General features: G+C 36.5%; 1 protein-coding gene across 1 annotated transcript in view; it reads left to right on the top strand.

Moving 5' to 3' along the window:
• Positions 1 to 27,160, top strand: part of LOC128988411 (uncharacterized) — a 36,894-nt gene extending 9,734 nt beyond the window's left edge. Inside the window, exons 3-11 of the mRNA XM_054409675.1 lie at positions 9,877 to 9,992; positions 12,390 to 12,549; positions 14,884 to 15,032; positions 16,263 to 16,323; positions 18,142 to 18,216; positions 19,027 to 19,128; positions 22,372 to 22,413; positions 25,124 to 25,418; positions 26,032 to 27,160. Coding sequence (XP_054265650.1) covers positions 9,877 to 9,992; positions 12,390 to 12,549; positions 14,884 to 15,032; positions 16,263 to 16,323; positions 18,142 to 18,216; positions 19,027 to 19,128; positions 22,372 to 22,413; positions 25,124 to 25,418; positions 26,032 to 26,738 — 1,707 coding nt within the window. The 3' untranslated portion in view covers positions 26,739 to 27,160. The remainder of the gene's footprint in view (positions 1 to 9,876; positions 9,993 to 12,389; positions 12,550 to 14,883; positions 15,033 to 16,262; positions 16,324 to 18,141; positions 18,217 to 19,026; positions 19,129 to 22,371; positions 22,414 to 25,123; positions 25,419 to 26,031) is intronic.
• The last annotated feature ends 148 nt before the right edge of the window (positions 27,161 to 27,308 follow it).

The raw sequence follows: 27,308 nt of genomic DNA, 5'->3' as shown, positions 1-27,308 counted from the left end.
TCGAATATTAACAGCTGTTTCAATTAAACAAGTTGGTTCTGTTCTATGATGTTCAATAGCTTTAAAGTTACAAGGATTACCAACAGGGTGCGGCACTATTATTTCTTTTACATTTCTGACAACAGCTAATTTGTAACCAAAAGGTGAGTGAGCGTAGCGAACGAACTTCAACCTGGAGGCGAGTTAGCGTAGCGAACGAGCTAACCTGAAGGCAAGTGAGCGCAGCGAACGAGCTCCAACCCAAAGGTGAGTGAGCGTAGCGAACGAGCTCCAACCTAAAGGTGAGTGAGCGTAGCGAACGAGCTCCAACCTAAAGGTGAGTGAGCGTAGCGAACAAACTTCAACCAGGACGTGATTGAGCCATGCGAACGAGATAATTTTGAAAATTAAGAAGTTAAACGGGGCAAAGCCCGCGGGTTACAGCTAGTAATAATATATAATAATAATTTTAGTATGTATCAAAATACATACATGGACGAATAATATAATTGACTTATAGTCAATGATAATATTTAAAAGAACAAAACGGGAACCTCAATAAAATTAATGTAGCCACCGACCTCTCAAAAAAATAAAAAATAATAATAATAAGTCTTGCTAAAAAGATCACCTATTACAAAGATTTTTCAAGTACTGGTAAAATAATAAATACCCCCGCTGCAGCAAACCTGCAGACTAAGGGAATTTCAACTTGTCTGATTACATTTTTACTGAAATCTTACTAATATTATAAATCTGAAAGTTTGTGAGTGTGTGTGTATGTTTGGGTGTTGCTCAATCACGCATAAACTACTGGACGGATAAGGCTGAAATTTGGCATGATGATAGCTCACATTCCCTATTAACAATTAGGCATATTCTTATCTCAAAAATCCTTTCGGGCTCCGCCCCAGTGGGTCTGTAGTTCCCCATGTTAACCTTATGAGTATTCATATTTAAAGGGAATTAAAGAATTTAGTCAGCTGTTTCAACTTTACAAGTTGGTTCTATACTATGCAATAGCATTAAAAAGTTATAATGTTTCCCAACAGGGTGCAGCACTATTATTATTTTGTTTGTGCATATATGACAACAGCTAATTTGAACTAAGCAGCAACAAAAAGCTGTGATACACAATGAGAGCTGTCAAAGTAGGATTGTTTACAGTTAGGTTTGAGTTTTTAATTTAATGAATAATTTGTGATATTGTGCGAATGTTTGATAGTTTATTTTTTCTATTGTTTAGGTGCAATGGTAGAACATTATGGCAATGGTAGATGTGTTATACTATATCATACCGTAAATTTATGAACCAAATTTGATCAAACTGGGTCCTCCCCCCATTGCAAACGCAAAGCTTAAGTATAACTGCAATAAGCATTTTATACTTATATGCCAACCCCGTACGAAGGACGGGTGCTCTGCTAGTATTTCCGTGATAGTCACTGGGAGCGAATGTCACTGGTGGCGATTAACAGGACACCGGTTAAATAAATAATTTTTGCCCTGAGGCCCCCGCCCCAGTTATGTACATGATGCCAGGGGGCCGTAGAGTACCCGTGTTGTTGAGTCGCCCCCTCCAATCAACTGAGAATGTTCCCCACTGCCGCCCCTGAAAGAAGAGTTAAGTTTTACATACGAATCTGTTTAAAGAGCTTTCTTCTTAAAATTGTCCACTTACATTTCAACTTATTTACCTAGTTTTTTCCCTCCACAGTGGGCATTGCACCCCAGTATCCTTCTGGATCCGCCTTTTTTAGTCTTGGTAAGATTCCCGGTTGATTGATTTAGAAATGTTTTCAGCAGTTCTTCTTGGGAAAAAAGGAACTAAAGCGCGTTTCTTTATCAGATCAACGATAGAAGTAACTAACTAAACAGTTACTACTGAATTACAAGTTCCAGTTTCATATGCTACAATATTTTAGATAGTATGGTGATAAAAACCAACGCTTATGCTTGTGTACTGTCACAGAACACATTTAATGATCTTGTCTGTGATATAGTGGACTCCTATATTACCACTATCAAATTTGTTGTTTACCTTCCCAACACAAATATACCATGGGGAAAGATCAGCTAAAATGTTATTCAAAGATGATCATGTACCTAGGATTACTATGCTCCTATAGATTCCCGTTTCGAAACGGAGTCATACGGCCGTACAGAGTGTCTAGTTTATTCGAGCCTGTAACGTCATTTTGATTATGTTAATGAACCATAGAGTTTCTCTTCTCATATCCGTGCCAAACTTCGGAGACTATTTAAAAAGGCAAATCCAGCGAATTGTCAATCTAAAGAGAGAATTTAGAATGGCATAAAAAATAGTTATGTTTAGGCCTACTAGATACATGCCATGCTGTATTTTATAGATAATTCTTTTTTTTTATTTTATTTATTACTTGGTACAGCACATACACAACGAATTTACAATACAAAACTGTATAAGCCTTAAAGCCTTATAAAACTTTTAACTGTACAAAAATATATTTCCTACTTCTTAAACAGTAACAAATTGGCTTACAACCATTTTACATGATTACAAACAATTTAAATATTGAAAAAGAATAAACAAACCTGTAGAAAAATGAATATATTTTGAATTTTTATCTCGTCTTTAAAAATCAGCACTTAGGTTAAGACTATAAACGAATATCTTTAACAAATCCTTGGTAACAAAAACTTGGTCCACTTTGAAATTTCAAAATTTAAGCCTTTTAAAGTTTATGGAAACATTCCACGACACTGATCTCAACATGGGAGCACTGATCTCGAGTCCTCTCGCGCAATGTATGACGCGTCCTGTAATTTAGACCAAATGCATTTTTAAATCCAAACATTTTAATTATTTAAGTCGGTCAATAAACAAACTATAACTCCAGTTATGGCAATGTATTTGTTCAATTCAAAATGGCGACTATCTGTTTTTTATGTTTAAAACTTTAAGTGATAAAATGATTTGGCATATTTTGATAATTTACTGTTTATAAGCGCCCAATAATAAATTATTTTTCAGTTTCCCTCATCGGAACCCTGAATTGTGTGAGAAGTGGATTGCAGCCCTTAGGCGACAAGACTTCAAACCTATGAGGAACAGTAGAGTATGCAGTGATCATTTCGTGTGCAGTGATTTTCAAATACGACCTAACGCGAGTTATCGCCTGCTAAAGGATGACGCAGTGCCGTCCGTGTTCAACTTTAGGAGGAACGGAAGAAGTAGGAAGAAAATGGTGAGTTTTGGCTAGTCATTTTGTAGGAGCAGCTGTATGAGTGAGGAGTATACTGAAAGAAATAATTTATGTTCAATTAAAGAATTTGTCACCGTTTCAGCCATGTTTATGTAAAATAAGCTTTTTGCTCTTATGTAAATGTATTTACTTATATAAATAAGTAGAGGTTAGATTTTACCGGAAGGTGTACCTCGGGAGGGAACCTCGGAAGGTGTTTACGATTTTGCCGTGTCCACGGGTGACGAACGCAAATTCACCGACTGCAGACTTAAATCCCATGACGAGTTAAAAATTCCCTCATAGTTCCTGATTCAATGAATGTATGCTAACTTCCCAGAATTCTCAGTCTGTATGGTCTGGTCACCCTGGTAGGGTCCCAAAGGGGGTTCTCGAGCCGCGAACTTGCCCATATGGATGAGAGCCCATGAAAACGTGATAACAGGGACCAATGACTCTTGCAGTCTTGCTTTGCTAGGTCGAGTTACTACTACTATTTCCGTGTAGGAGTGGTGGTGGGGGCTCCCCTCCTCTTATTGACCAGCATCGGCGGGGAAAACCAGCTTTAGCGACGTTGCCACTGTTGCCAATGTTTTCTGTCTGCGAGTTCACTAGTTCAGTTACAGTTCAGTACCGTACAATATTTTGATTAGCTTCGCCGTTTAAATTTACAAATTGTTGAACTAGTTGTTTGTGCACCATGGTTAAAAGCTGTTACGTGTTCTGTTGTTTAAACCGCATTAAGTGCCTGGTGTGCTTTTTCATAGGTAATTAAATTTTTTTTAACAATTTGAAAAATATTAGTTTCTCAGGTTTGTTTCATAGCAATCGGAGGCATAGACAATATTAATAATTATGTCAAAATATTTCACGAACAGGATGTTCTCACATTTATGTAGCCTACATAGCTTTTCATTAGAATCTCTAGTTTCCAGCTGCTGGTACGAGAAAGTTTGAGGGTTGGGCTTTATGCAACCATATTTTTGTACATGCTCATTTTATTTTAGGGCGAAGTTTATACTGTGTTATGAAAATCTTATATTTCGTCATTGACCAACTTGCATTACTGACATCCCAGTCCAATGGCAGGCGTGCACATTTTTTTTAAAATTAGATTCACAGATTAACTCCCTTTAATCTGAGGTAGATTTAATGAACTACATTATTCATTTTCCGTATCCTCGCTCCGTTCTGGAGAATGGATAATACAACTGGGCCTAGTTTGCACCAAGAAGCGAATAATGAATGCTCCCGTGTACCGGTATGCAACAATGGTTGGCAAGAAGAGAGGGTGCGTGTGTGAGAGATAGCCAGCTGCTTTAGTGCGATCAGCTGATTTTCGTATGTGGAGGGGGAATTCCCTGCCTCTCCAACCTTCTAATCATATCACACTGACTTTAGACCACTTAACTTATTAGACTGACTAGTGACTATATACATAGTGACACAGTCACAATACCTATTTGTGTAAAACTACAACTATAAGTGGTTATTATTTTAATTCAAATAAGAATAAAGTAGATAGTCAGTGCTCCTGAAAATTCCGATATTTCAGAACATTCCTAGATTTAGTGAAATCCACTTTAACACGATTCGAAACATTGTCACCAAATCTTACAAGCTCGGTATTTGAACTTACACCAAATATTTGTGTGTGACTGACAATATTCTGGATTCCAATATCCCAATATATTTATCAAACAATCACTATCAATTATGTAAGATGGGGGCGCCAGTATGTGCGTATTTAACCTAAATATGAGTGAGGTATGAGTGGCGCGATCTTCTTGTTATTGACTAAGACCAAAATAGTAGACTATATTTAATTCATACAGTTCTGGAAAATGCCTATTGATTAAAGAGCTTTTTTTAGTATATACATGATGATCAACATTGTTCTTCATAACAACACTAAAATATATTTATGTAGATCGGTTTTCCTATGGCTATTCTTGGCTCAAGCTTATAGAACATAATTTTGGTACGAAACATAGGGGACATGAAAAGTAGTAATGAAAATAAAAATAACTAGGTGGCGTTTGCAGAGGTATTCACGAAATTGGGCTCATCAGGGTTAGTTTCATATTGTTATTGACATTCTCCATCGAGCTTCATCATTATTACCTACAATTTTTAGTGGACAACATTTGTGTAGAGATATTGGGGTAATTAGATTAGCTACACATGGTCTCGTAGTGAATGGAATAAGCACAGAGATGTCGTTTTAGGCCATTTCGGAGACTTCCTGGGTTGGCCTTCAACTTTTTCTCAAACAGGGCGGCAGTGGCGGCGATAAGAACCCGCGGCCCCCCCCGCAAGTTTGTTCGCCGGGCCCCCCTCTCCCAATGATCTTTAAAAACATTTTCCCATGTATTTCCGCCTAAACTTGCAATTTTTCAATAAACTTGACAAGGCATCTCCCGAGGCGTCATTATAGAGTTGAACGTTGTTTCATTGTAGAGTATTAGTATTAGTGCTGTAGCTTGAACTACGATTTGTATATCGAACAATATAAAGTATTGATTTTTCAATTACACATGACCAGCAATATATTTGACTTAACAACTCTGCTATGCCCATAATTTTCTGTCATGTTGAATTTGTTAATCGTGTTTTTGTGTATCGAGTTTTAAAATTAATTATATATATCAAGTATTTTTGTATCCACTGTTTGTCAGCAGGGAAATTAATTTTTACTAGGAATATACAAACAAATCTTATAATCTGTATACTCAAGTTGTATTTCAAAATAATAAACTTTGTATTTAATTTTCATTCCATTTATCAGACAAACATTGTTATGTACTTATGGGTTCATTCAATATTTTAAGTATAATATGACTGATCAGATTACTATAATTATTAACATATTCTCACACACATATATATTAACATATTCTCATGTTCACAAATATTTCACAATAACAAATAAATCTGAAAATTTTATTGTGTTGTTATACCCTTCCCTTACACAATATTTCCCGTAGTACGATATTTGTCGTAGTGAGAAATTCAAATACTCTTTATGAAAGTCACATTTAATTCTCGCGAGTAATGTATTTTTCCTACAGTTACTTAACAATGTACATGTTCTCTCACTGATTTGAGAAAGCAAAGTGGCCAATTCGCTCGTCAGTGAGACAATGTTAACATGAGTGAGACAACAGGGGGGCCTTTCAGGGCCCCCTAGGTCCACGGGCCCCGGGCGCTCGCCCCGTCCGCCCCTAGGTAAGTTCGGCCCTGAATGTGCAACTCGAGTGCAAATTGCAATTTCCTCACTCGAGAAACCATTCCTCACTCGCCTACGGCCTACGGCTCGTGGGTAAGTATTTCTCTAGAGTGAGTCAATTGCTCACTTTGCTGACTAGTTGCAAAAATATCAATTTACATGATGAATAACATTGCTTTGTCCAAGCCAAAATCTAGATAAAACCGTTTCAGTCCTACCAGTCGACGCCACAGCTGAGCTGACTGCATAGCAGGGGTGGGAGTCGGTTATTTCCGTCTCCACTGCTGACTGTATAGTTTAGTTAGTCGCATCGTAGGCAGCGGCGCCGCTTTGAAATGTCTAGAAAGGTGCGAGAGAGAGGACTAGATGCCGGTGATGTGAGAGCGAGGGAGAGAGCATACAACACATGGTGGGGTGGCGGGCATTTCCCCTCCATTTCGTCGCTAGCCGCCATCGAACCGTGTTCCTGCGACGGCGCGAAATGTTACCCTCTCCCTTCTTTGTCCGGGTCTCGACTCTCGAGTCAGAGTCACAATTTTAGTTCGTTAGGAGAATCGAGAGAATTATACTTCGTGTTATCATCGAGTATATTTAGTATTCCAGCGTAGTGTTACTGTTTCGAAAGTGTTATTGTTTGTGTAGTGCGACTGCGACTGTATCCCCTCCATCTTGCTAGTAGTGCGCGCAGTGATCGTTGGTGGCCATGACTGTATGGAAGTAGTCCGTCCTCGCTAGTCGATAAAGTCCAACTTAAGCATTGGAAATGGGGACTTCCTTTTCTTAGCTTTCTTGTAGTTTCAAATCAAGTAATTTTCCCCCGAGGAATGTAGCCTAAGAACTGTTATTAATTGACTGAGAATACAATTAGGCCTGATTCTGTTTAATGCACAGTTTACCGGACTAGAGACCGTATCAAAAATACTTTGCTGATTAATTGCAGATAAATCACAAAAATAAAATGCTCTAAAGTTATAGTAGGCCATAGAAAAATAACGTCATATTCATTTCACATGTTTTTCATAAGTCTAAATAGATACATGTTTTTTAGCGACTTGTTTCAATTGTGATAGGCCTACTAAACTCACAACTTCAGTTGTTCAGTGTTATCACACTACGAATATTTTACGGTCTACTACCTTTCACAATGCCATACAAGTGCGTCGTCCCCGGTTGCCGTAGCAACTACTACCACGTCAAGGGTACCCAGTCCGTCCCCATGATGCGGTACGCTAGTGACCCGGAGATGGTCCAGGCGTGGAACAAGGCGATATGTCGTCCCGGGTTCGAGCCTTCTCCGTACTCGCACGTATGCATTAAACACTTCCGCGAAGACCAGCTGTGCCGCAAGCCAGAGCCAAAGTATTTAGAGGGTGGTGGAGCCCAGGCGATACTGTGGGGTCGACGGACGACGAAGTTGAAGAGTGGCGCGGTACCTTGTATCTTCGAGAAGGACCCCAGCACCCATAAGATGAAGCCTATCTACGAACGGAACCGATCTCACAAAAAACCCGTCCATAAACAACCGAAGGGTTCCAAAGTCCCGACGATTATGAAGGTCAGGCATATTCAGTAAAATCTTATTTTTAAAACTATGTAGGATCTTTATGGTGTATTTTAACTATCAAGTATGTACTGTTCTCCAGTCATATATTAAAAGCTGAAATCTGTTACTTTATATTTTGTATATGCTTACGGCTTAGTTTAATCTTTGAAAACGCATCTCTCTTTAGATTTCCCGAAAATGTATGATGTTTATTTTGTTACTGCATATATCGATACACACATTGTAAATAAACAATTATTTTCATCTTCTTGTGTTGACTTGGTAATTGTGTGACTTTGTGGAGTGTAGGGGAGGGGAGTGGGTGGCAATGGCAACAATGAGGGACGACTATCTCGTGCAGTGTTGCAGCCACCTGCCGCTTGAGGGATTTCCCCAAAATCTGGGATATTTTTGATGTGTTGTTGGTATACAAGAATTGCTAATTTGAATTGACCAAATATTTCCATACATACAACTTACTAGCGTGTTTTGATAATGTACTAACCAATGCATACTTTTAAAGCAAAGGATGAATTTTAAAAGCAAACTGGAGGGATAAGTCGGAAGTCACGACTAGCGGGATTGTATTGTGTGGAAGTGGTGGTGCTGACTGCTGACGGGTATTTTTTCTTATCTTGTTGTTTCATTCTGTGTAAGAACTATAGTTATTTGTCATTTGTGTAACTAGTGTCAAAGTGACATTTTATTTTTGCTGCACACGAGAGAAATGTTTACCCGCACTCGCCTGCAGCTTGTGCGGAATGAATCTCGAGTGCAGCAAAGGCAATTTGCGCTCGTGTTACGCATTATATTTTTCCTACAGTCACTATAAAGCAGATAAATAATTAGTCTTTCAAACACTATACAACACGTTTTTAGGTTACTGACCAGGTTTATGGGTCATAACGTCATAACAGGTACTTTATTTAACTCATTTCATAAGTCATTAACTAAGTTTGACTTTGTTAAAAAGATAGTTGTATTGATAGTCAAAGGTAATTGTATTCATCAGTGGTGACTGGTGAAAAATAATTATTTTTGGATTTAGGAGGCTATAAACTAAGAGATCAAAATAAATAATTTATTTGGTGGCACATTTTTAAATAAATACTATCGTGTGGTATGACAAAATGTAAAACAATAATTGAAAGAATGACATAATTATATTTCTCAATGGCACCTTACTTTATTGTCAATAATAAGGAAATGTAAAATTAGTTGCTAACATTTATGTAAGTTAAATAGATTTTAGCCTAATTAATAAAACTTTGACCGATTTTTTATCATTGTTTGACATTATTCATCCTGTGTCTCTTAGTTATTTAGGCCTACCTTTAAGAAAACTAAATGGTAGCGTTAATTCCATGATCAATACTTTGAAGAGGTATAATGTGATGAAAATATTTGTATTGGGCTAGGCATTTTTTTTTAAATAGGTAAGTTATTCTCATTGAAATGGAAATAGTTATTTGTGTGAAATGGCACTTTGCTGCACGAAGCCTAGTCTACACAAGGATACTGAGTCGGCCGACAGTTTGTCAACACAGTTTCGGATACAGGTTTCTGATGTGTTTTGCGTCCATTAGCCAGTCAGTGTTTCTGTGTTTGTTGGTATGGCGATGACTTTTCCGTGACCGCGAGAGATGTTAATGATTTTGCCGCGATCGCGCAAGACGACGATGACGTTTTCATGACCACGTGAGAGAATTATGATGTCTACACGGCCGCGGGAGATAATCAGAATTTTGCCGCGATCGCGGAAGACCTCCCGTCAAAAGACGCCGGATTACTGGAGTGCCGGATTAGAGAGGGTCTACTGTATATTATTTGAACTAGATCTACAATCTGAAAAAAATGATACTTGGAGATAAAAGTATTTTCACTATTAACTTTTCTTTCAGGTGGAGTTTAAGCCGGAAATGTGGGAAGAAGAGGAGAAAAAAACCGATTTGCCAATAAAGAGAGGAAGAGGAAGACCGAGAAAAACACCAAAGCTTGATGGTGCTCTCGATAAAAGGTTTGTTTGCACATATGGTTATAGATTAATTGTGAAAAAAAATAACATTTATAAAATTGTGTGCTCCATGGCAGGTTTGTGATAAACCAAACTTTCAAGTATATCATTTTTACTGATATAACATACATTTTAATTATGTGTAGACAGTTGAAAAAAGTCATACAAAGTTGGCTAAACATTTTGCAAGTCTTGAGTTCTTCCTTTTTAACACCTACCTACTGTTTTAAGCAATTAGAATATTTTTTTATATTTTGCAAGCTGCAGTAATTTGTTGGATTAACTATGGTTACTTTGGTATTTTACATCAGTTACAATAGGAAAGACAATAATTTTACAAAACTAGTTAACATTATAATTTAAGTAATTTTTCTTATAATTTATTAACCCTTAGTCTCTCATTTCAAAACACGATCAGTGACACACAGAGTTTTTTTATGGATTTTTAAACATATATTTTTACAATAACTTATTTAAAAATCTAAATATATAAAAGGCAAAGCCCTCACTGACTGACTCACTCACTCACTCACTCATCACTAATTCTCCCACTTCCCATTTACCTAGGAGGCTGAAATTCGGTACACCGATTCTTTGGGCATTAAATAGGAAAACTAAGTAGTTTTTATTCTGATCGGGCTTTCGGGCTCCGCCCCAGTGGGTCTGGAGTTTCCCATGTTAACCTTATGATTTTTCATATTTCAAAGGAATTTCTTAACAGCTGTTTCAATTAAACAAGCTGGTTCTGTTCTATGATGTTCAATAGCATTAAAGTTAACAAGGATTACCAACAGGGTGCAGCACTATTATTTTTTTTAAATTTATGACTACAGCCAATATGCAACCAAAAGGTGAGTGAGCGTAGCGAACGAACTTCAACCTGGAAGCGAGTTAGCGTAGCGAACGAGCTAACCTGAAGGCAAGTGAGCGGAGCGAACGAGCTCCAACCTAAAGGTGAGTGAGAGTAGCGAACGAACTTCAACCAGGACGTGATGGAGCCATGCGAACGAGCTCACTTGTGAAGTTAAACGGGGCAAAGCCCGCGGGTACAGCTAGTTATACATAAAGCAATTAAAACACTTACTTTACATATTTATAAAATAAAATATCTAGCAAACAAAAACAACACAATCGGTGACACACTGGGTTTTTTTTTGGGTTTTGAAACATTAGAGACAAACAATTTTTTTTTACCAATATTTATTCAAAAACATGTTAAACAAATTGTATAATTAATACAATTTTACATGAAATCAACGAAAACTCTTACTTTACCTATTTATAAAAAATATATGTATAGCAAACAAAACAAAAACAACATCGGTGACTCACGGAGCCGGGCTTTGTTCTACGTGACGCTTCGGGCTTTAACTGATTAAATAGGGGAGGTGTGGGATCAAAATAATGTTCAGTCGGTTCCTAGAAAGATGCACGTGAGGTACTGTTACTCCTAAAGCTGCCAGCTGGTGATGATATCACAAATGTTTCTATAAAAATAAATTAAGCTCTGAGGAAAACTCTGTGGTGTCACTGATGGAGGATTAACTGACAACTGCACACAGCTTGACCTGTGGATCCCACTCTCATAGCTTTGATTATTTCTACTCCGATGCTCATAGCTTATAGGCTACTGTAATTCTCTCAGCTACAATTGCCTGAATTTGCAATAGCATAGCTCACAATACCTTTGGACATATTGGACGGTTTGTAATTTCTGTCAGAGTTCTGAAACATTTTTAAAGCGTTTTTGAACCTACAGGATTTTAAGTGTTTAAACTCATTTATTCTTATGAGTTTATACTTGTCCTAAGCTCTGATGAATAACAATTTTCATCAATGGTATGAATAAGTAACATAGCCTACCCCAATATACCGTACATTTTACTTTTAGTAACATCATTTTATTTTATTGTGTGATATAATATGTTCATTATTTTGATTGAGAAACCATTTACACTATGCTATGCTAATATTACAGAAAACATTACGGTTTTAAGCCTATGTCATAGTAGAAGTCTGGTGAAAATACCAGCTTTTTTTCTATACTAAATGAATCACATATAACTATTGACTGAAGAGAAATTAATTTTTGGATCTCAGAGAGTTTTTTTTAACACTTTCCTACCTAAGAAATATTTTGGAATTCCTTTGGAGCTCTGCGATTTGTTTAAAACATCGTCAGATCTCTGCAAGAATGACTCAATCTTCATAACTATGACATTGTTTCAGTTTTCTGATAGAAGACACAAAAAAGACACAGTTTTTCTAGAATGATGTAGGTACAAGAAATGTACCTCGTCAAGAGTAATGACATTCATTCATACAATCTTCTAAGGGTTGAATATTTTGGACTACAATCTAATTGAATTGAAGTGCATAAATTTAAACAATTTGTGTTAGTTTCAGTGAAGTGGTGTCATGCTGTGCTCTTGCCTGTCCCAACACATCAGAGAACCATACCATGATCACCCTGCCGCAGGATGAGTCGTCTCGTAAGCACTGGGTTGATAAGATAGATCGGCTGGACTGGAGTCCTGATGAAGACGCTGCTTTGTGTGAGGTATTACTCATTTCTGTTTTAAATATATATTATAAAAATATAGCTTGTTAGGGTATAACCTATTTTTATAATTTCTTTACAATAGTAATATGATAAAAAGATAGGGCATTTGCCAGAAGGAAATTTACAGGTAAGCCTGCCTCCTGAAGTAGAAATTTTTTAGAAGGTTGAAAAAGTGGTCAGTGGCCACAAAAATTTCTACTTCTACTTTGTGATGTTTTATATGTGTCTCTATGTACTTATTTAAAGTTAAACCTGCTTTCCTGTCAATTTCCTTTACCATAGTAATGTTCATTTGGTTACAGTACATGTTGCTTATTAAATCTATGAGTAGTGGTTAAAGCAGTGCTCTCCTTCAAACCTCAAGGTCGCTGGTTTTGTTAAAGCAAGATCATTACTCGATCCAGATGCCATTTTTCATTGGGTTGTCAAATAATGAACAAAAAGGTAGGTGTAAGATGGTAACAAGACCAGCGATAAGCCCCCCCATACACAGTCCGACATGTCCGGTCTGTCAGATCTGTAAGTCTGGCTGTTACCACACATGATCGGACCCGTTTTCTGACGGAGTAATCTTTGTTTAACTACGGTTTTACTTGGTCAGCATCGGGCCTTCACACTTCAATTTGGACAAAAAGGCTGAAAGACAGATCACACTTTCATGTGGTTCCTTTGTCTTGGAAGATGACAACCCTCCTCACAACCCACGTTCATACACTTCATAACTCACGTTGGTAACAGGACCAAAGGCTAAAAATAATTTTCATAAACATCTATTGTAGCTTCCTTTTCAATTTCTAGGAGTTTTTCTAACAAACTACCCAATTTCTCTAGTCTCAAGAGTTTGTTGCTTTACTGTTTACTAGGAGAATGTCTCACAAGCACAGCATACTCCTGTATAATCTATGAACTCCCCCCCAAAACCTTTTGTTATCACCACACATTTTGAAGCGTGTTTAGTGTATGACGTCCACAAAACCACTGCAGTGAATCTTCGACCGACCGCAGACTTGTCTGCGGATCCAGCAGTCTTTTTTTACCCATACACGGTCCGCAATCTGAGTCAGATGAGTCAGCAGACATGTCTGCCTCTGCCAACATGTTGGATGTGTATGGGGGGGGGGGGCAAGGGCGTACCCAGGATCAAAAATAGGGGAGGGGGGGGGGGCAAGAGCGTACTTGAAACAGGGGTCGCTGGGGGTAACCCACCGGGGGGCCAGTTCGGAGGGGGGTCCAGGGGTTCCCTCCCGGGAAAATGTTAAAAAACAACATGCTTAAATTAGCGTTTTTTACGCTATTTTGAGACATTAATATAATAAACCTAGCTCTATAATCCAGCATTTATAAAGTGGCTTTACGTCCGTCAATGAGGTCAGGTCAGGTTGCTTAGCTTTACAATACACATTTAACAGTACTTTTTGTGTCCATGCCAACTTTTCTCATCCATTTATAACACAACACCAGAAATATATGGTAAACTATTTTGAAGAATACCTGATAACTTATGCCTTAAGAGCAATTTTGTTCTTTAAATTATTGTTGAAGGCAAATGAAAACAAAATAATGTCATAAAAATAGGTTTATATCATACTACACAAATTTGTTAGTTTATAGATTGCAAGAAATTGGTCTGTTTTATTACTACTGTTGGAATTTTTTTTTTATTTAAGATTAACTCAGAAACTACCTAATGAAAAATTGATAACGTGTCAAAAAATTTCATAAAAAATCTATAAACTATCTTACTCATCTTTTCTCATACTAATAACATTTATCCTGGATCTCAATTTTTATACCTTATCCTGGCTTCTAGGGGTGGGGGAGGGCAGCGGCTCCCCCTTCTCTGGGTATGCCTATGGGGAGGGGGGGGGCTTTAGTATTGTTCCATTTCAAAAACCTTTAAAAATGCTAATGGTGTAGTTAGATCACATAAATAAAATATATTTCAAAAGCAAAATATGAACCTAGTTCCAACATGCTCCCTTACAGGTTTATTAACAATATGTTACAGCATCTAACAGAGAAGGGTGATCTACTTTGCCTAAAATTTGTTTGAGTTACCTCTTTCAAACATGCCACAAGACTAGAAAATGAAAAAATGAGGTTCAACTATTTTCCCCAACAAAATCAGGATCTAGAGAGGCAAATACGGTATGCACAATAAGCGGTCACAAAATGAAACACTGATATTTTGACCGTATATTGTTCTTCTTCAAGGGAAAAAGTTCTTAAAGTTTGTTGAAAGATTTTTACATTTATTTGGAGAAAATATGATATATTGCTAACAAAATTCAATATTTTCATTGATTTCTCACTTTATATTTTGAAACCTAGGTTCATTTTGAGGAAGATATGTGGGACAAAGACTCTGAAGCCAAGAAACTCCTCCCAGAAGCGGTTCCTTCCTTGTTCCTGCACGGGGAAGCCATCAAGTCGTGGGTCACATTGGACAACACAGGCAACATTGCGGATATGGTTGTGGAGTAAGTTTATAACAAGTGCACTTTGTGTTACTCGTACATGGTTATTTTTTTAAGTAAGGGCTGTTTTTGCGAATGAGTCTGTAGTTCACTTGTACGCCGCAACATGGCTTCTCACGACTCACTGGCATAATTTTGAACGGAATGAAGCAATTTTCAGCTCTGTAGCTATCATGTACGCTTCGCTGTGTGTTTATAAAAATTTTTAAACTATTGATCGAATCTGCCGCCTTGTGCAAGCTATGGTTTGTGATACACTTTTTGATTACAAAGAAACATATCCGATGCCGAAATTCATCGCCAGATGACTGAAGGCTATGGCCCTAATGCAATGAGTGAGGATAAAGGGCGGAAATTGGTTATGAAGTGTAAACATGGCTGTGAATTCCTTTTACCTTTCTGGCCTTCTGCGAGAAGTCTGGGTAACCCACCAAAAACACGATATCAATTCGGAGTAGGCCTAACGTGCGAGGGGATTAACGGGACATCCCTGTATGCTGTTTACTCATATTTCCTTTAATTTTCCAAGTTCTGACTGTATCAACTTGAATGTGGTGTTGCTTAGATTAAACAATAAGTCGAATACATTTTACTAGATGCTTACGACTACATTTTACAACATATATTTTGTTCACCTTTCCCAGTAATAGGTTTCATGGTTCTTTATTGAACTAACAATAAGGCATATTGTGTAATTGTTCTAATAAAAACTAGAGAAATTCACCAGTTTTCACTATCGTAATCGGAGGCTATAACATCTACATGAAGTTGAAGCTATTGCTTTGGAAATAGTCAAGTATATTTAGACATAGGTAAAACTACAATATGGGAACTAGTCGATCCCACTCGGCTCACAACCCTTATCCCTAAGTTTCTGTGTCCCTAAGTTTCCTTGTCCCATATAAAATAATAGTGGTTTAGTTACCTTTACTTTCCTTGTCCCCATCTTTCCAGACACCGTAAATCCAATCAGGCAAATGGAAAATCACTTAGTCTGCAGGTTTGCTGCGGCGGGGGTATTTAACTATTTGATCACATATTGAAATAAAGTTGATGAAATTAAAAGTAGTGTATAACATTTATACTAATTGTATTACCGCATATAGATAATTCTATGTATTAAGATGAATGTACTAAAAATCCAAAAATTATCTCTATTTTTAGATATGCTTTGGCTAGATTACTTTGTTTTGATGTTAACATTTTATAACAAGTTTCTTTTTCTATGTTTAGGAGACACAGCACCAATGATGAAGACAGCGCCCATGGTGGGAGCAATTATGATAATAATGAGGTAAGCAAGGATTTTCTCCCCAGATTGTATCATAAAAAATTTAGAAGGTAACTTATTCTAACTGTACCTAACTAGAAATTACCCCTATGACTACTAGAAATACTGTATATATGAATTTTAGACACCAAAAGGAGGAAGTAAATCAGAACCAGAATCCAGTGACGGCGATAGCTGGCCCGCGGGCCCGTGAGCCTTGACCAGGATTTTCGGTAAATTTTACCGGCACACGGGCCCGTGATTGTGCGACAGGCTCAGCGACACGGGTCCCCTAGCATAATAATATTTATATGAGAATTTTTTTATGACGAAAATTTGTTCAACCCAGCAAGCAGAGCACGAGGACAAGTAGTTTAACGTTTACAACAACTGACACTATTACTTGACCGATCGATATAAATTCTCTACCAACCTAAAAAGAATTGTCAACAGTCATGGAGGTTGCATCAACGGTCCTCGTGGACTGTGTGAAGGTGCTATAATAAGGCCGTATTTATAACCAATGTGGCATCCAGCCTAGGAGGATAAACCATTAAATGAACCATTAAATAAATCCTCCTAGCCCCCGGCAGCTCACACCAGAGAGGGCCCTCTATGCTGATTCAACTAAATGAACTTTAAAATTTTTGTATGACCAAATCGGCAAATTAACCTAGGTGGCTAGGGAACTAGCTAATAAATAATTTCATTCTTTCATTGATGCTAAAGAAGGATTTGCATTTCATTTCTTTTCTTAATATTAGGAGGCTGACCTTTATATTTGTTTACTTCGACTCAGGTAAAAAAAGTTACTTTCCTATAAGTCTCAGGCCTAATCAGATCGTTTCAAAATCGGTTTGCTTTGAAAACGGGTTGATTTTTATAATATTAACGGTATAATATCATATCACTTTTCAGCCGAGCAGAGCCCTGGCCTACAAGCTTGAGAGATCAAGCACAAAGTCAGAAAATCAAGCTCGAGCCGATTTTTTCAGTACTAAATACAATAATGCCCAATTAAAATTAAAAGGTTTTATGTCCGCGAGGATCACGCTCACAAAATTGAAATGTTAGGCATACGCTTTTGCCGCAATCGCGGATATCGACGAGAACATTCCCCCACGGGTGACAATGACGATGTCTCCGAGGCCGCAGGTGATGTTCAATATTTTGCCGTAATTGCGGGATACGATAATGACGTTTCTTTTCAGAGAGAGATACATATCTAGGATTTTGCCGCGATTGCGGAAAAACTGATTTCCCTGTCATCACCGACGGGTCACGGGAGGTACTGGGCCGTGAACGCAAAATTTTTTTTAGCTCTGACTAATTTTGCCCTGTATTTCAGTTTGTTTTGTTTCAACTCGTATTTCAAGGCAGGATTTTTGTTCGTAGTAAATTTGTTCGTCAAGGCCAATCGTAGTAGTTCTTTTTTTCATTTTTCAGGTCTTCTGAGATCCAATTTTGTTTGCGTTTCTTTCAGTTACAGTAATTTTGGGAAACGGAATGTAAAAAAAATGCTTAAATGTACAATAAAATTCATCATATTTTCTTTCAACAGGAGCCATGTAAACACTCTCCTGAATCTCAGTTTCAAGAGGGTTTTAAATAAATTCAAATTTTGAATATTGAAATATATTTATATAGTTGGTCCTATGTTAAAAATAGGTTGGTTGGCCAACCGTAAAACTTATTGCCAAAACATACTGTTGGCCAACCATGGGCGGAAACGTAGGGCCAACAATTTGTCAACAGTTTTTGTTACTTGGGTTTGCTGCAACGGGGGTATTATTTAATTAACATGTGATGGAGAGGCAACACTAATGGTGTGTGGTTTTACAGGAGTCTATGGATTGTTCAGAACCAGATGAGAGTGCATCGATATTTGTTAAACGTGAAGCTTTAGAGCCAGAAATTGTAAGTTTCAAATAAATATTTGAATGTTGGTACTTAGGTTTGCATGCTATCAAAACCAATCTATGATCTATTAAGACTCGTATATCTGGTAAATTTTTTAATATAAAGAACAACGGGCTTAGGTTTTTAATGATTTTTGTTTTGGTATAAAGTTTACCAAATGAGGAAAGAGTCCATCATGGAATTGGAAAAACAACAACTTTACACTTTAAAGAGGAAACCTGACAATTATTGGCACTGCTACAGTAGTTGCCACCCTGAGGGAATTTTAAGTTTTATAAGATTTAAGTTGGCCAAACTGCTTCCTCTGCCAATTCGCCATGGTGTAGGTAGAGTTTCCACATGATTTGAGTAGTTCTCAGCTGACAGTTGATTGTTATTAAGGGACATACAGTTTATAGTGGAATCCGAACCACATTCTTGCCTTGGTATTAACAAATTGGTCTAATTATCAGGATAGTACTGCGGATAGTCATAGTGCCCACTAGTGTGGACATTAATCCACACCAGGGAGTATCGCATCCACAGTGAATCTATAAATATCCACAATTTGTGACCTCCTAGTAGCTGGATTACAGGACGATGCCACCGTCCCAGTCACATCCATAATCATAATCAGAACAGCTATTTCAGTACTTTGGTTGTTGGATTAAAATATTAACCTGCACACATATGGTTATTTGGTACTCTCATTTTATATGCATCTTGCTGTTACCAAACCGCAGAAAATGAGCTAAAAAATAATTAATAAACTATGCAATAACAATACAGTTTTTGATTATTGTAACTGCAAATTTATTTAATTTGTAGGATATGGTTGAAGGATGTGAAGAGGATATGGTACCAAGAGATACTTCAAACGGGGAGCAGTTTGAAACCATCTACTGTGATTCTACATTCAATGATAATGAGGTTCGTTTGATTGGCTTTCTTTACTTACTGAACATATACTTTACTTAGCCATTAGTATATCTGTCTCCAGTTTGAAACCATCTACTGTGATTCTACATTCAATGATAATGAGGTTCGTTTGATTGGCTTTCTTTACTTACTGAACATATACTTTACTTAGCCATTAGTATATCTGTCTCCAGTTTCAAACCATCTACTGTGATTCAACATTCAATGATAATGAGGTTCGTTTGATTGGCTTTCTTTACTTACTGAACATATACTTTACTTAGCCATTAGTATATCTGTCTCCAGTTTGAAACCATCTACTGTGATTCTACATTCAATGATAATGAGGTTCGTTTGATTGGCTTTCTTTACTTACTGAACATATACTTTACTTAGCCATTAGTATATCTGTCTCCAGTTTGAAACCATCTACTGTGATTCTACATTCAATGATAATGAGGTTCGTTTGATTGGCTTTCTTTACTTACTGAACATATACTTTACTTAGCCATTAGTATATCTGTCTCCAGTTTGAAACCATCTACTGTGATTCTACATTCAATGATAATGAGGTTCGTTTGATTGGCTTTCTTTACTTACTGAACATATACTTTACTTAGCCATTAGTATATCTGTCTCCAGTTTCAAACCATCTACTGTGATTCAACATTCAATGATAATGAGGTTCGTTTGATTGGCTTTCTTTACTTACTGAACATATACTTTACTTAGCCATTAGTATATCTGTCTCCAGTTTGAAACCATCTACTGTGATTCTACATTCAATGATAATGAGGTTCGTTTGATTGGCTTTCTTTACTTACTGAACATATACTTTACTTAGCCATTAGTATATCTGTCTCCAGTTTGAAACCATCTACTGTGATTCTACATTCAATGATAATGAGGTTCGTTTGATTGGCTTTCTTTACTTACTGAACATATACTTTACTTAGCCATTAGTATATCTGTCTCCAGTTTGAAACCATCTACTGTGATTCTACATTCAATGATAATGAGGTTCGTTTGATTGGCTTTCTTTACTTACTGAACATATACTTTACTTAGCCATTAGTATATCTGTCTCCAGTTTCAAACCATCTACTGTGATTCAACATTCAATGATAATGAGGTTCGTTTGATTGGCTTTCTTTACTTACTGAACATATACTTTACTTAGCCATTAATATATCTGTCTCCAGTTTGAAACCATCTACTGTGATTCTACATTCAATGATAATGAGGTTCGTTTGATTGGCTTTCTTTACTTACTGAACATATACTTTACTTAGCCATTAGTATATCTGTCTCCAGTTTGAAACCATCTACTGTGATTCTACATTCAATGATAATGAGGTTCGTTTGATTGGCTTTCTTTACTTACTGAACATATACTTTACTTAGCCATTAATATATCTGTCTCCAGTTTGAAACCATTTACTGTGATTCAACATTCAATGATAATGAGGTTCGTTTGATTGGCTTTCTTTACTTACTGAACATATACTTTACTTAGCCATTAGTATATCTGTCTCCAGTTTGAAACCATCTACTGTGATTCTACATTCAATGATAATGAGGTTCGTTTGATTGGCTTTCTTTACTTACTGAACATATACTTTACTTAGCCATTAGTATATCTGTCTCCAGTTTCAAACCATTTACTGTGATTCTACATTCAATGATAATGAGGTTCGTTTGATTGGCTTTCTTTACTTACTGAACATATACTTTACTTAGCCATTAGTATATCTGTCTCCAGTTTGAAACCATCTACTGTGATTCTACATTCAATGATAATGAGGTTCGTTTGATTGGCTTTCTTTACTTACTGAACATATACTTTACTTAGCCATTAGTATATCTGTCTCCAGTTTGAAACCATCTACTGTGATTCTACATTCAATGATAATGAGGTTCGTTTGATTGGCTTTCTTTACTTACTGAACATATACTTTACTTAGCCATTAGTATATCTGTCTCCAGTTTGAAACCATCTACTGTGATTCTACATTCAATGATAATGAGGTTCGTTTGATTGGCTTTCTTTACTTACTGAACATATACTTTACTTAGCCATTAGTATATCTGTCTCCAGTTTCAAACCATTTACTGTGATTCTACATTCAATGATAATGAGGTTCGTTTGATTGGCTTTCTTTACTTACTGAACATATACTTTACTTAGCCATTAGTATATCTGTCTCCAGTTTGAAACCATCTACTGTGATTCTACATTCAATGATAATGAGGTTCGTTTGATTGGCTTTCTTTACTTACTGAACATATACTTTACTTAGCCATTAGTATATCTGTCTCCAGTTTCAAACCATTTACTGTGATTCTACATTCAATGATAATGAGGTTCGTTTGATTGGCTTTCTTTACTTACTGAACATATACTTTACTTAGCCATTAGTATATCTGTCTCCAGTTTCAAACCATTTACTGTGATTCTACATTCAATGATAATGAGGTTCGTTTGATTGGCTTTCTTTACTTACTGAACATATACTTTACTTAGCCATTAATATATCTGTCTCCAGTGAAACCACACACACTCCACAATTTGTGGACCCAGAGATTGTCAAGTTATCTAGAACATTAACATTTTTACTGGGTTTTAATATATATTATTCATTCTGATAGCCCCTGGACTACGTATAAATGACTATAGACTTACTATACCTCCATCAGTAGTCCAAAATTACGTCTAACTTCAAATAATGTTCAAAGCTGACATGTTCGTTGCAAATGCATCATTGTCGGAGCTTTTACGTCAAAAACATTAAAATAATTTACACATACAGTATATACACACGACACGGGACCAGGCCTACTGACCGAGGTAAGCCTAAAAAGGGTTTTAATAAATGAATAAATACAGACTAATTTTTACATATAAATTTAACACCCACATGAGCATTTTTACAAATTAAGTAAACAACCTTCAACAAAATTTTGAATATTCAACAATTAAAACTAATGATGTTCTGAAAAGAAAATGCTTTTGCGTGCGCCCTGTCAGCTGTTGACTGTCAAGTTACCGGGTTTCGAGTTAGTGAGGTTTTAAGTATTTGATTTTTGAAACACTGTGACGAGCATTGCCACTAATTCATTAAAACTATATTGCTGGGACTATTAAACACATAGCCATTTTTATACTACAATGCAAGTCATTTGTTAAAAACACAAGTTAAAATAACTAGCCTTTAAATAAATTTATTTAAGACTCATAGTGTAAATTGTTTTCAGGATTCCAATAACGTAATCTATGAAGATATTGAAGAAGATGATGTAAGTATTAATATCTAAATGTAATTACCAAACACAGAGTTTTTAACAGTTGTATGTAGGCTGTCCATAAATTAAGGTTGGACAAGCAAGCTCAAATCTGAGATCAACACTGGTATAGAGTTCATCCACTACTATTCTAGCTGGTTCCCACCATGTGTGCGAAAGCTAATTGTCCAGGGGAAATCAAAACTTTTGCTACTTATCAACCTTTATTGAAACCTCTTGCAGTGGCGTACTGTCATAGTTGGGGGGCCTGGGGAGGTCTAGATGAGGGGTCCCTCTAGGCTATGTATATGTATATATAAATATATATGTGAATTTAATAAATACCAAAGCACCCTGTTTAAAATCATCAGGGTACTATCGTACTTATTATTTCACGTATTTATTAAAAAATGTATTTTGTATGACTGAATAAATGAGCTTAATGTAGGCTACTTCAACTATTTTAAATGTAATTTATTTTTTATTTAAGAAAAATTTAATGCTGCTAAATTAAATTTTCCTTTAAGCTTTTAACAGTTTATGTTTTTATGAGTTGGAGATTCATAATGAGCACGAGCACTGGAGCACTCCAAGAAGTAACACAAATAAGGTTTTTTACTGTCACTCCGTTTAATATTTTTTAAATTTAGGAGATAATAAATTTGTATAAAAGACAGTATTATTATATTATCTTTCTATTATATATTATGCTTAGTACTATAAATGGTTCAAACAATTTCTGCAATAGCGGCAAAAAGGACTGATATTGTCCTCAAAACTACGAAATCGTGAGCGTCATCTGTGATTCAAGGGCCATCATCTTCGTCTCAAAGAAATAGTGGTTATCTTCCTAGATACACGTTGAAATAGCAAAACCTTTCGCAGTTGCGGGGATGTATTCTACGTCTCCTGCCTTTAAGACAAAATCGTTAACATCTCATGTGAACTCGGGGACCACATTATCAACATTATCACATTATCTCGTGATTGGGGCGATATCGTCAACACGAAACTGAATAGAAAATTAACTAAGTCGTCCTTTGGTCACAACAAATTCATAGTTGGGTGGTGTCGGTGAAGGTAAAATCGTGGGTGTCTTCCGAAAAATTAAATTAATTAAGATAAATAAAATTGTGGGAGATCTTCTGCGAACGTATTATATGACTACGGTGAGATAATGAACATCTTGCGCCATCGCAAGGACATTACTGTCTATTACACTTGTGGCAAAATTCTGAACAACTTCCACTTTTGCAAGGACATTATCTTCGTCTTCCAATACCGCAGCGAAATCATGAATGTCTAGGAGTAGCACTTGAATTAAGTACATATTAATTTATGGACAGCTCTTGTAAGTGTACTATCAACACATTATTAACAATTTTTAAGATGAACTATGCATATTTTAGCTCAAGTATAAATTAAATATATATTTTAGACTGGAGTTAGATACCTTGTGTAGCTTTGTTACTACTGTATAGGACCAACCTCTATAACAAGTATCCCTTAACGACAAGTATCCCTCACGACATTGACAACATTGTTCAATGGGCAGCACAGAATGGACTTAGACTCAATCCTTACAAAACAAAACCAATCATTATAGGTCACTCACGGTTACTAAACAAACTTGAAGAAGACAATTTACCAAAACTCACTAAATGGAATTACTTTGCAATATCAAAACAAAATCAAAAGTCTTGGATTGCTGATGAACCGCACATTAGACTGGACTGACGCGGTGGTAGATACTTGTAAAAGAGTATTTGCCGCCATTCACACAATGAAGAAGATGCAACGACTCCTTCCTTTTCTCATTAAACACTTACTGGTCAAATCACTTGTGTTTCCACACTTCAATTACTGCAACACTGTGGTTAATGATATGACTGTGGCTTTGGCAACAAAACTACAACGGACACAAAATTATTGTATTAGATTTCTGTTTGACCTTAGGCAGGACGACCACGTCACACCTTATTACATGAATGAATCAATTTTGAAATTAGATGACCTCAGAAAACTCCGAATACTTTCAATCACTCATTCGGCTATCAATCTTGGAATTCCAAATTTCATTGCAAAGAATTTTGAATTTTTGAATGAAAGAGGTGCAAGGGATACTCGCTCTGGCTCGTCTACGTTGCGCATTCCTCGTCACAGAACAACTATTTATAATAAATCATTTGTAGTCACAGCATGCTGTCTATGGAACTCTATACCCGATGCCATTAAATCCATAGAAAACCGATCCCGACTGAAGGCAACACTGAAAGAATATTATCTCAACCGGATGGTAGTGGCGTGGCGGGATCGCGTGCGTTAGGCTAAGCGGCTGCAAAGAGTTTATGTGTGTGTGACTGTATGCTAGGAAAAGAAATGTATGTTATGTTGTTTATTATTAATTATGTTACGAAATGTGTATTTTACTTTTGTTCATATCATGTATTATTGTTATTACTATTATTATTTAGAGGTTAACTGTAAGAAAGGACCATGAGGTCCTAAGTTCGCCTCAATAAAGAAGAATTTTCATTTCATTTCATTTCATTTTATTTAACTGCTAGATCATATTGATTAAATCCCATTTATATTTTTCCTGGGCAAAAGGCTTGATATTTGCCTTTATCTTCTAGATTAATTATTTTACAAACTCAATTTTAACCTACGGTACTCATTTTAACTGCGCTCTAAGCTGGATTCTACCACAAAACAATGTTTTTAGATTTCCACGGCTCCAAATTCATCAGTGGTGGATATGAATCCTCTAGCAGATGAAAGATGCTCCAGTCCCATCCAGGATGGTGAAGTATCCTGCCTGGAAGACTCTACCAAAAAAAATGCTGATAGCAAGTATTTGGTCATCTCAAAATCATTCCAAAAATTAATGAACAGCAAAGTTATAAGAAGGAGAACCGGCAATGAACTGACAACAAAGTACCAGTGCCCAATCTGTGATAGAAGACTCAGCCGTAAAAAGAATTTGGAGATTCATATCCAGAAACTGCACCCGTTTGGAGGTTAGTGTAAAAAATATATAAACGGTTAAAAAAAAACAGATGTTTTAAAATAAAGCGTTACTCATTATTGTTTGTTGTCAATAATAACTTTTATTACATAAACATGTTCGTAAACTCTTGCTATTTAAGAAATACACTACAGTAGAACCCCTGATATCCAGCCTTGGTTTTGCCGGTCCTCTGTTTATCCGGCCCCTTTCAGGAAGCCAATATCAAAATGTTTTTCTCACAGCTGAGCTTACATACGTTTAGATGTAAGCCTTTGTGACTTGAGCGTTCTCATTAGTTATCTGTTTGTTTGGTTGAAAAGTTTGGCTGGTTCTTTATGTCAGGGGTCTTGAAGTTCAAGTGTAAAAATTTTATTTGATTGATAGTTGGAAACGATCATGGTTTCGCTGTCTCAGCAAGATATGGGAACAAATATTACGGCGATCGCAGGAACGGTCACGGTATCGCCAAAACCACCAGATAAAACTTGAATCATCTCTATTGCCTTTAAGAATCTGTAAATAGTATGAATACGATTTGTATCAAACCATAATACAACTTGATGTTGATTTGTTAAACTTATACGGTTATGTATAGCAATTAAATATAGCTATTTCTTTTTCAGAAATGTCAGAATACCAGAAGAAAAAGAAGGAAGGGACTTTGACAAAATCAAAAGAATCACCCATCAATGGGTTCAAAAAGCCACCACCACCTCTAAGGCCCATAGTACCTCAATGTTTGATCAGCCCTTCATTTCCTGTCATTCCCTTGAAAACTCAAAACTCACCAGCAACAACCTCAGCACCCGAGGGAGTTCTTACAGCTTCCATTCCCATCCTCTCATTTGCTTCGCAGAGTCCTCATGTGTCATCATCGGTGGCAACGACACCATCGACTATTGTTGCCCCGTTGGTCACGTCCCATTCTCTAGTCACCCCCTCGGCTCTTCTAACATCACCCAACCTCACATCGTCCTCCGCAGGGACTACTTTGATGACAACGACGTCTGTAGTCACTACTCCTTGCCCTCTCGACCCAAGTCCTGCCGGAGGCGAAATGAGGAAGCAACAATTTTTACTCCTTCTCCCAAAACCGGCAGTGATACCTTCTCCACCGCCCTTGAATAAGGCAGAACCACCCAAATCTTCTAAGCCTGCCAGCCCTACAAAACTATCGATACCTAGTGACAACATGTACTCCGTCAACCTGGGCGAACTGTCGATGGAGAGAAGGATCAAGTTGAAGGAGAAACTGCGGGAGCTGGTCAACGCTGTTGTGAAGAAAAACTTGAACCCGGAAAGAATAATAATCGCATATGATAGAACGTAAAGTGTTCAAGTAAATATTACTAGTTAAAACAAATTTATGATCTCTGTTAATAGTCTAGGGTTTATCTCTGCCAAATACAGCAGTTAAAATTCTTTCCATAACTTTATGGATCTATTTTAATTTCAAATTTAATTTTGTTATGTTCTAGTTCTTTTCATAAAAGATATACTAAACTATATGAAATAACACCAGATTAACAAATTAAAATGGTTTTTAAAATTGTAGAATATTAGTGTTTATTTGCTGTTAGTGTTACCAATACTTTTTTGGTTTTTAAAATTGGTTTTCATACAATTTAAATGATTTTAAATAGTTTATTTTTATTTAAATGACTGGTTATGAATAAGAATATTTTTGTATGTTAACGTTAGTTAAATATACAAGTACCTGTTTGCGATAATTGAACTACACTTTAATCTGATAGTAATTTAATTATGTAATACACACATGTAACAAACATGTAAACATGTAAATAAAATTATTACATTTTGGAAATAGTTGGTTTTTTCCTTATACTGTAATCTCTGTGAGTAATTTCTGTGTATCTAATTAGTGATTAATATTATTATT

This window comes from Macrosteles quadrilineatus, unplaced genomic scaffold, assembly GCF_028750875.1.
Source record: "Macrosteles quadrilineatus isolate MER2022 unplaced genomic scaffold, UCM_ALF_1.0 Scaffold_3__2_contigs__length_128488019, whole genome shotgun sequence".
NCBI lineage: Eukaryota > Metazoa > Arthropoda > Insecta > Hemiptera > Cicadellidae > Macrosteles > Macrosteles quadrilineatus.
The sequence above is the reverse complement of the archived record's forward strand: the minus strand, read 5'-3'. Positions and strand labels throughout refer to the sequence as shown.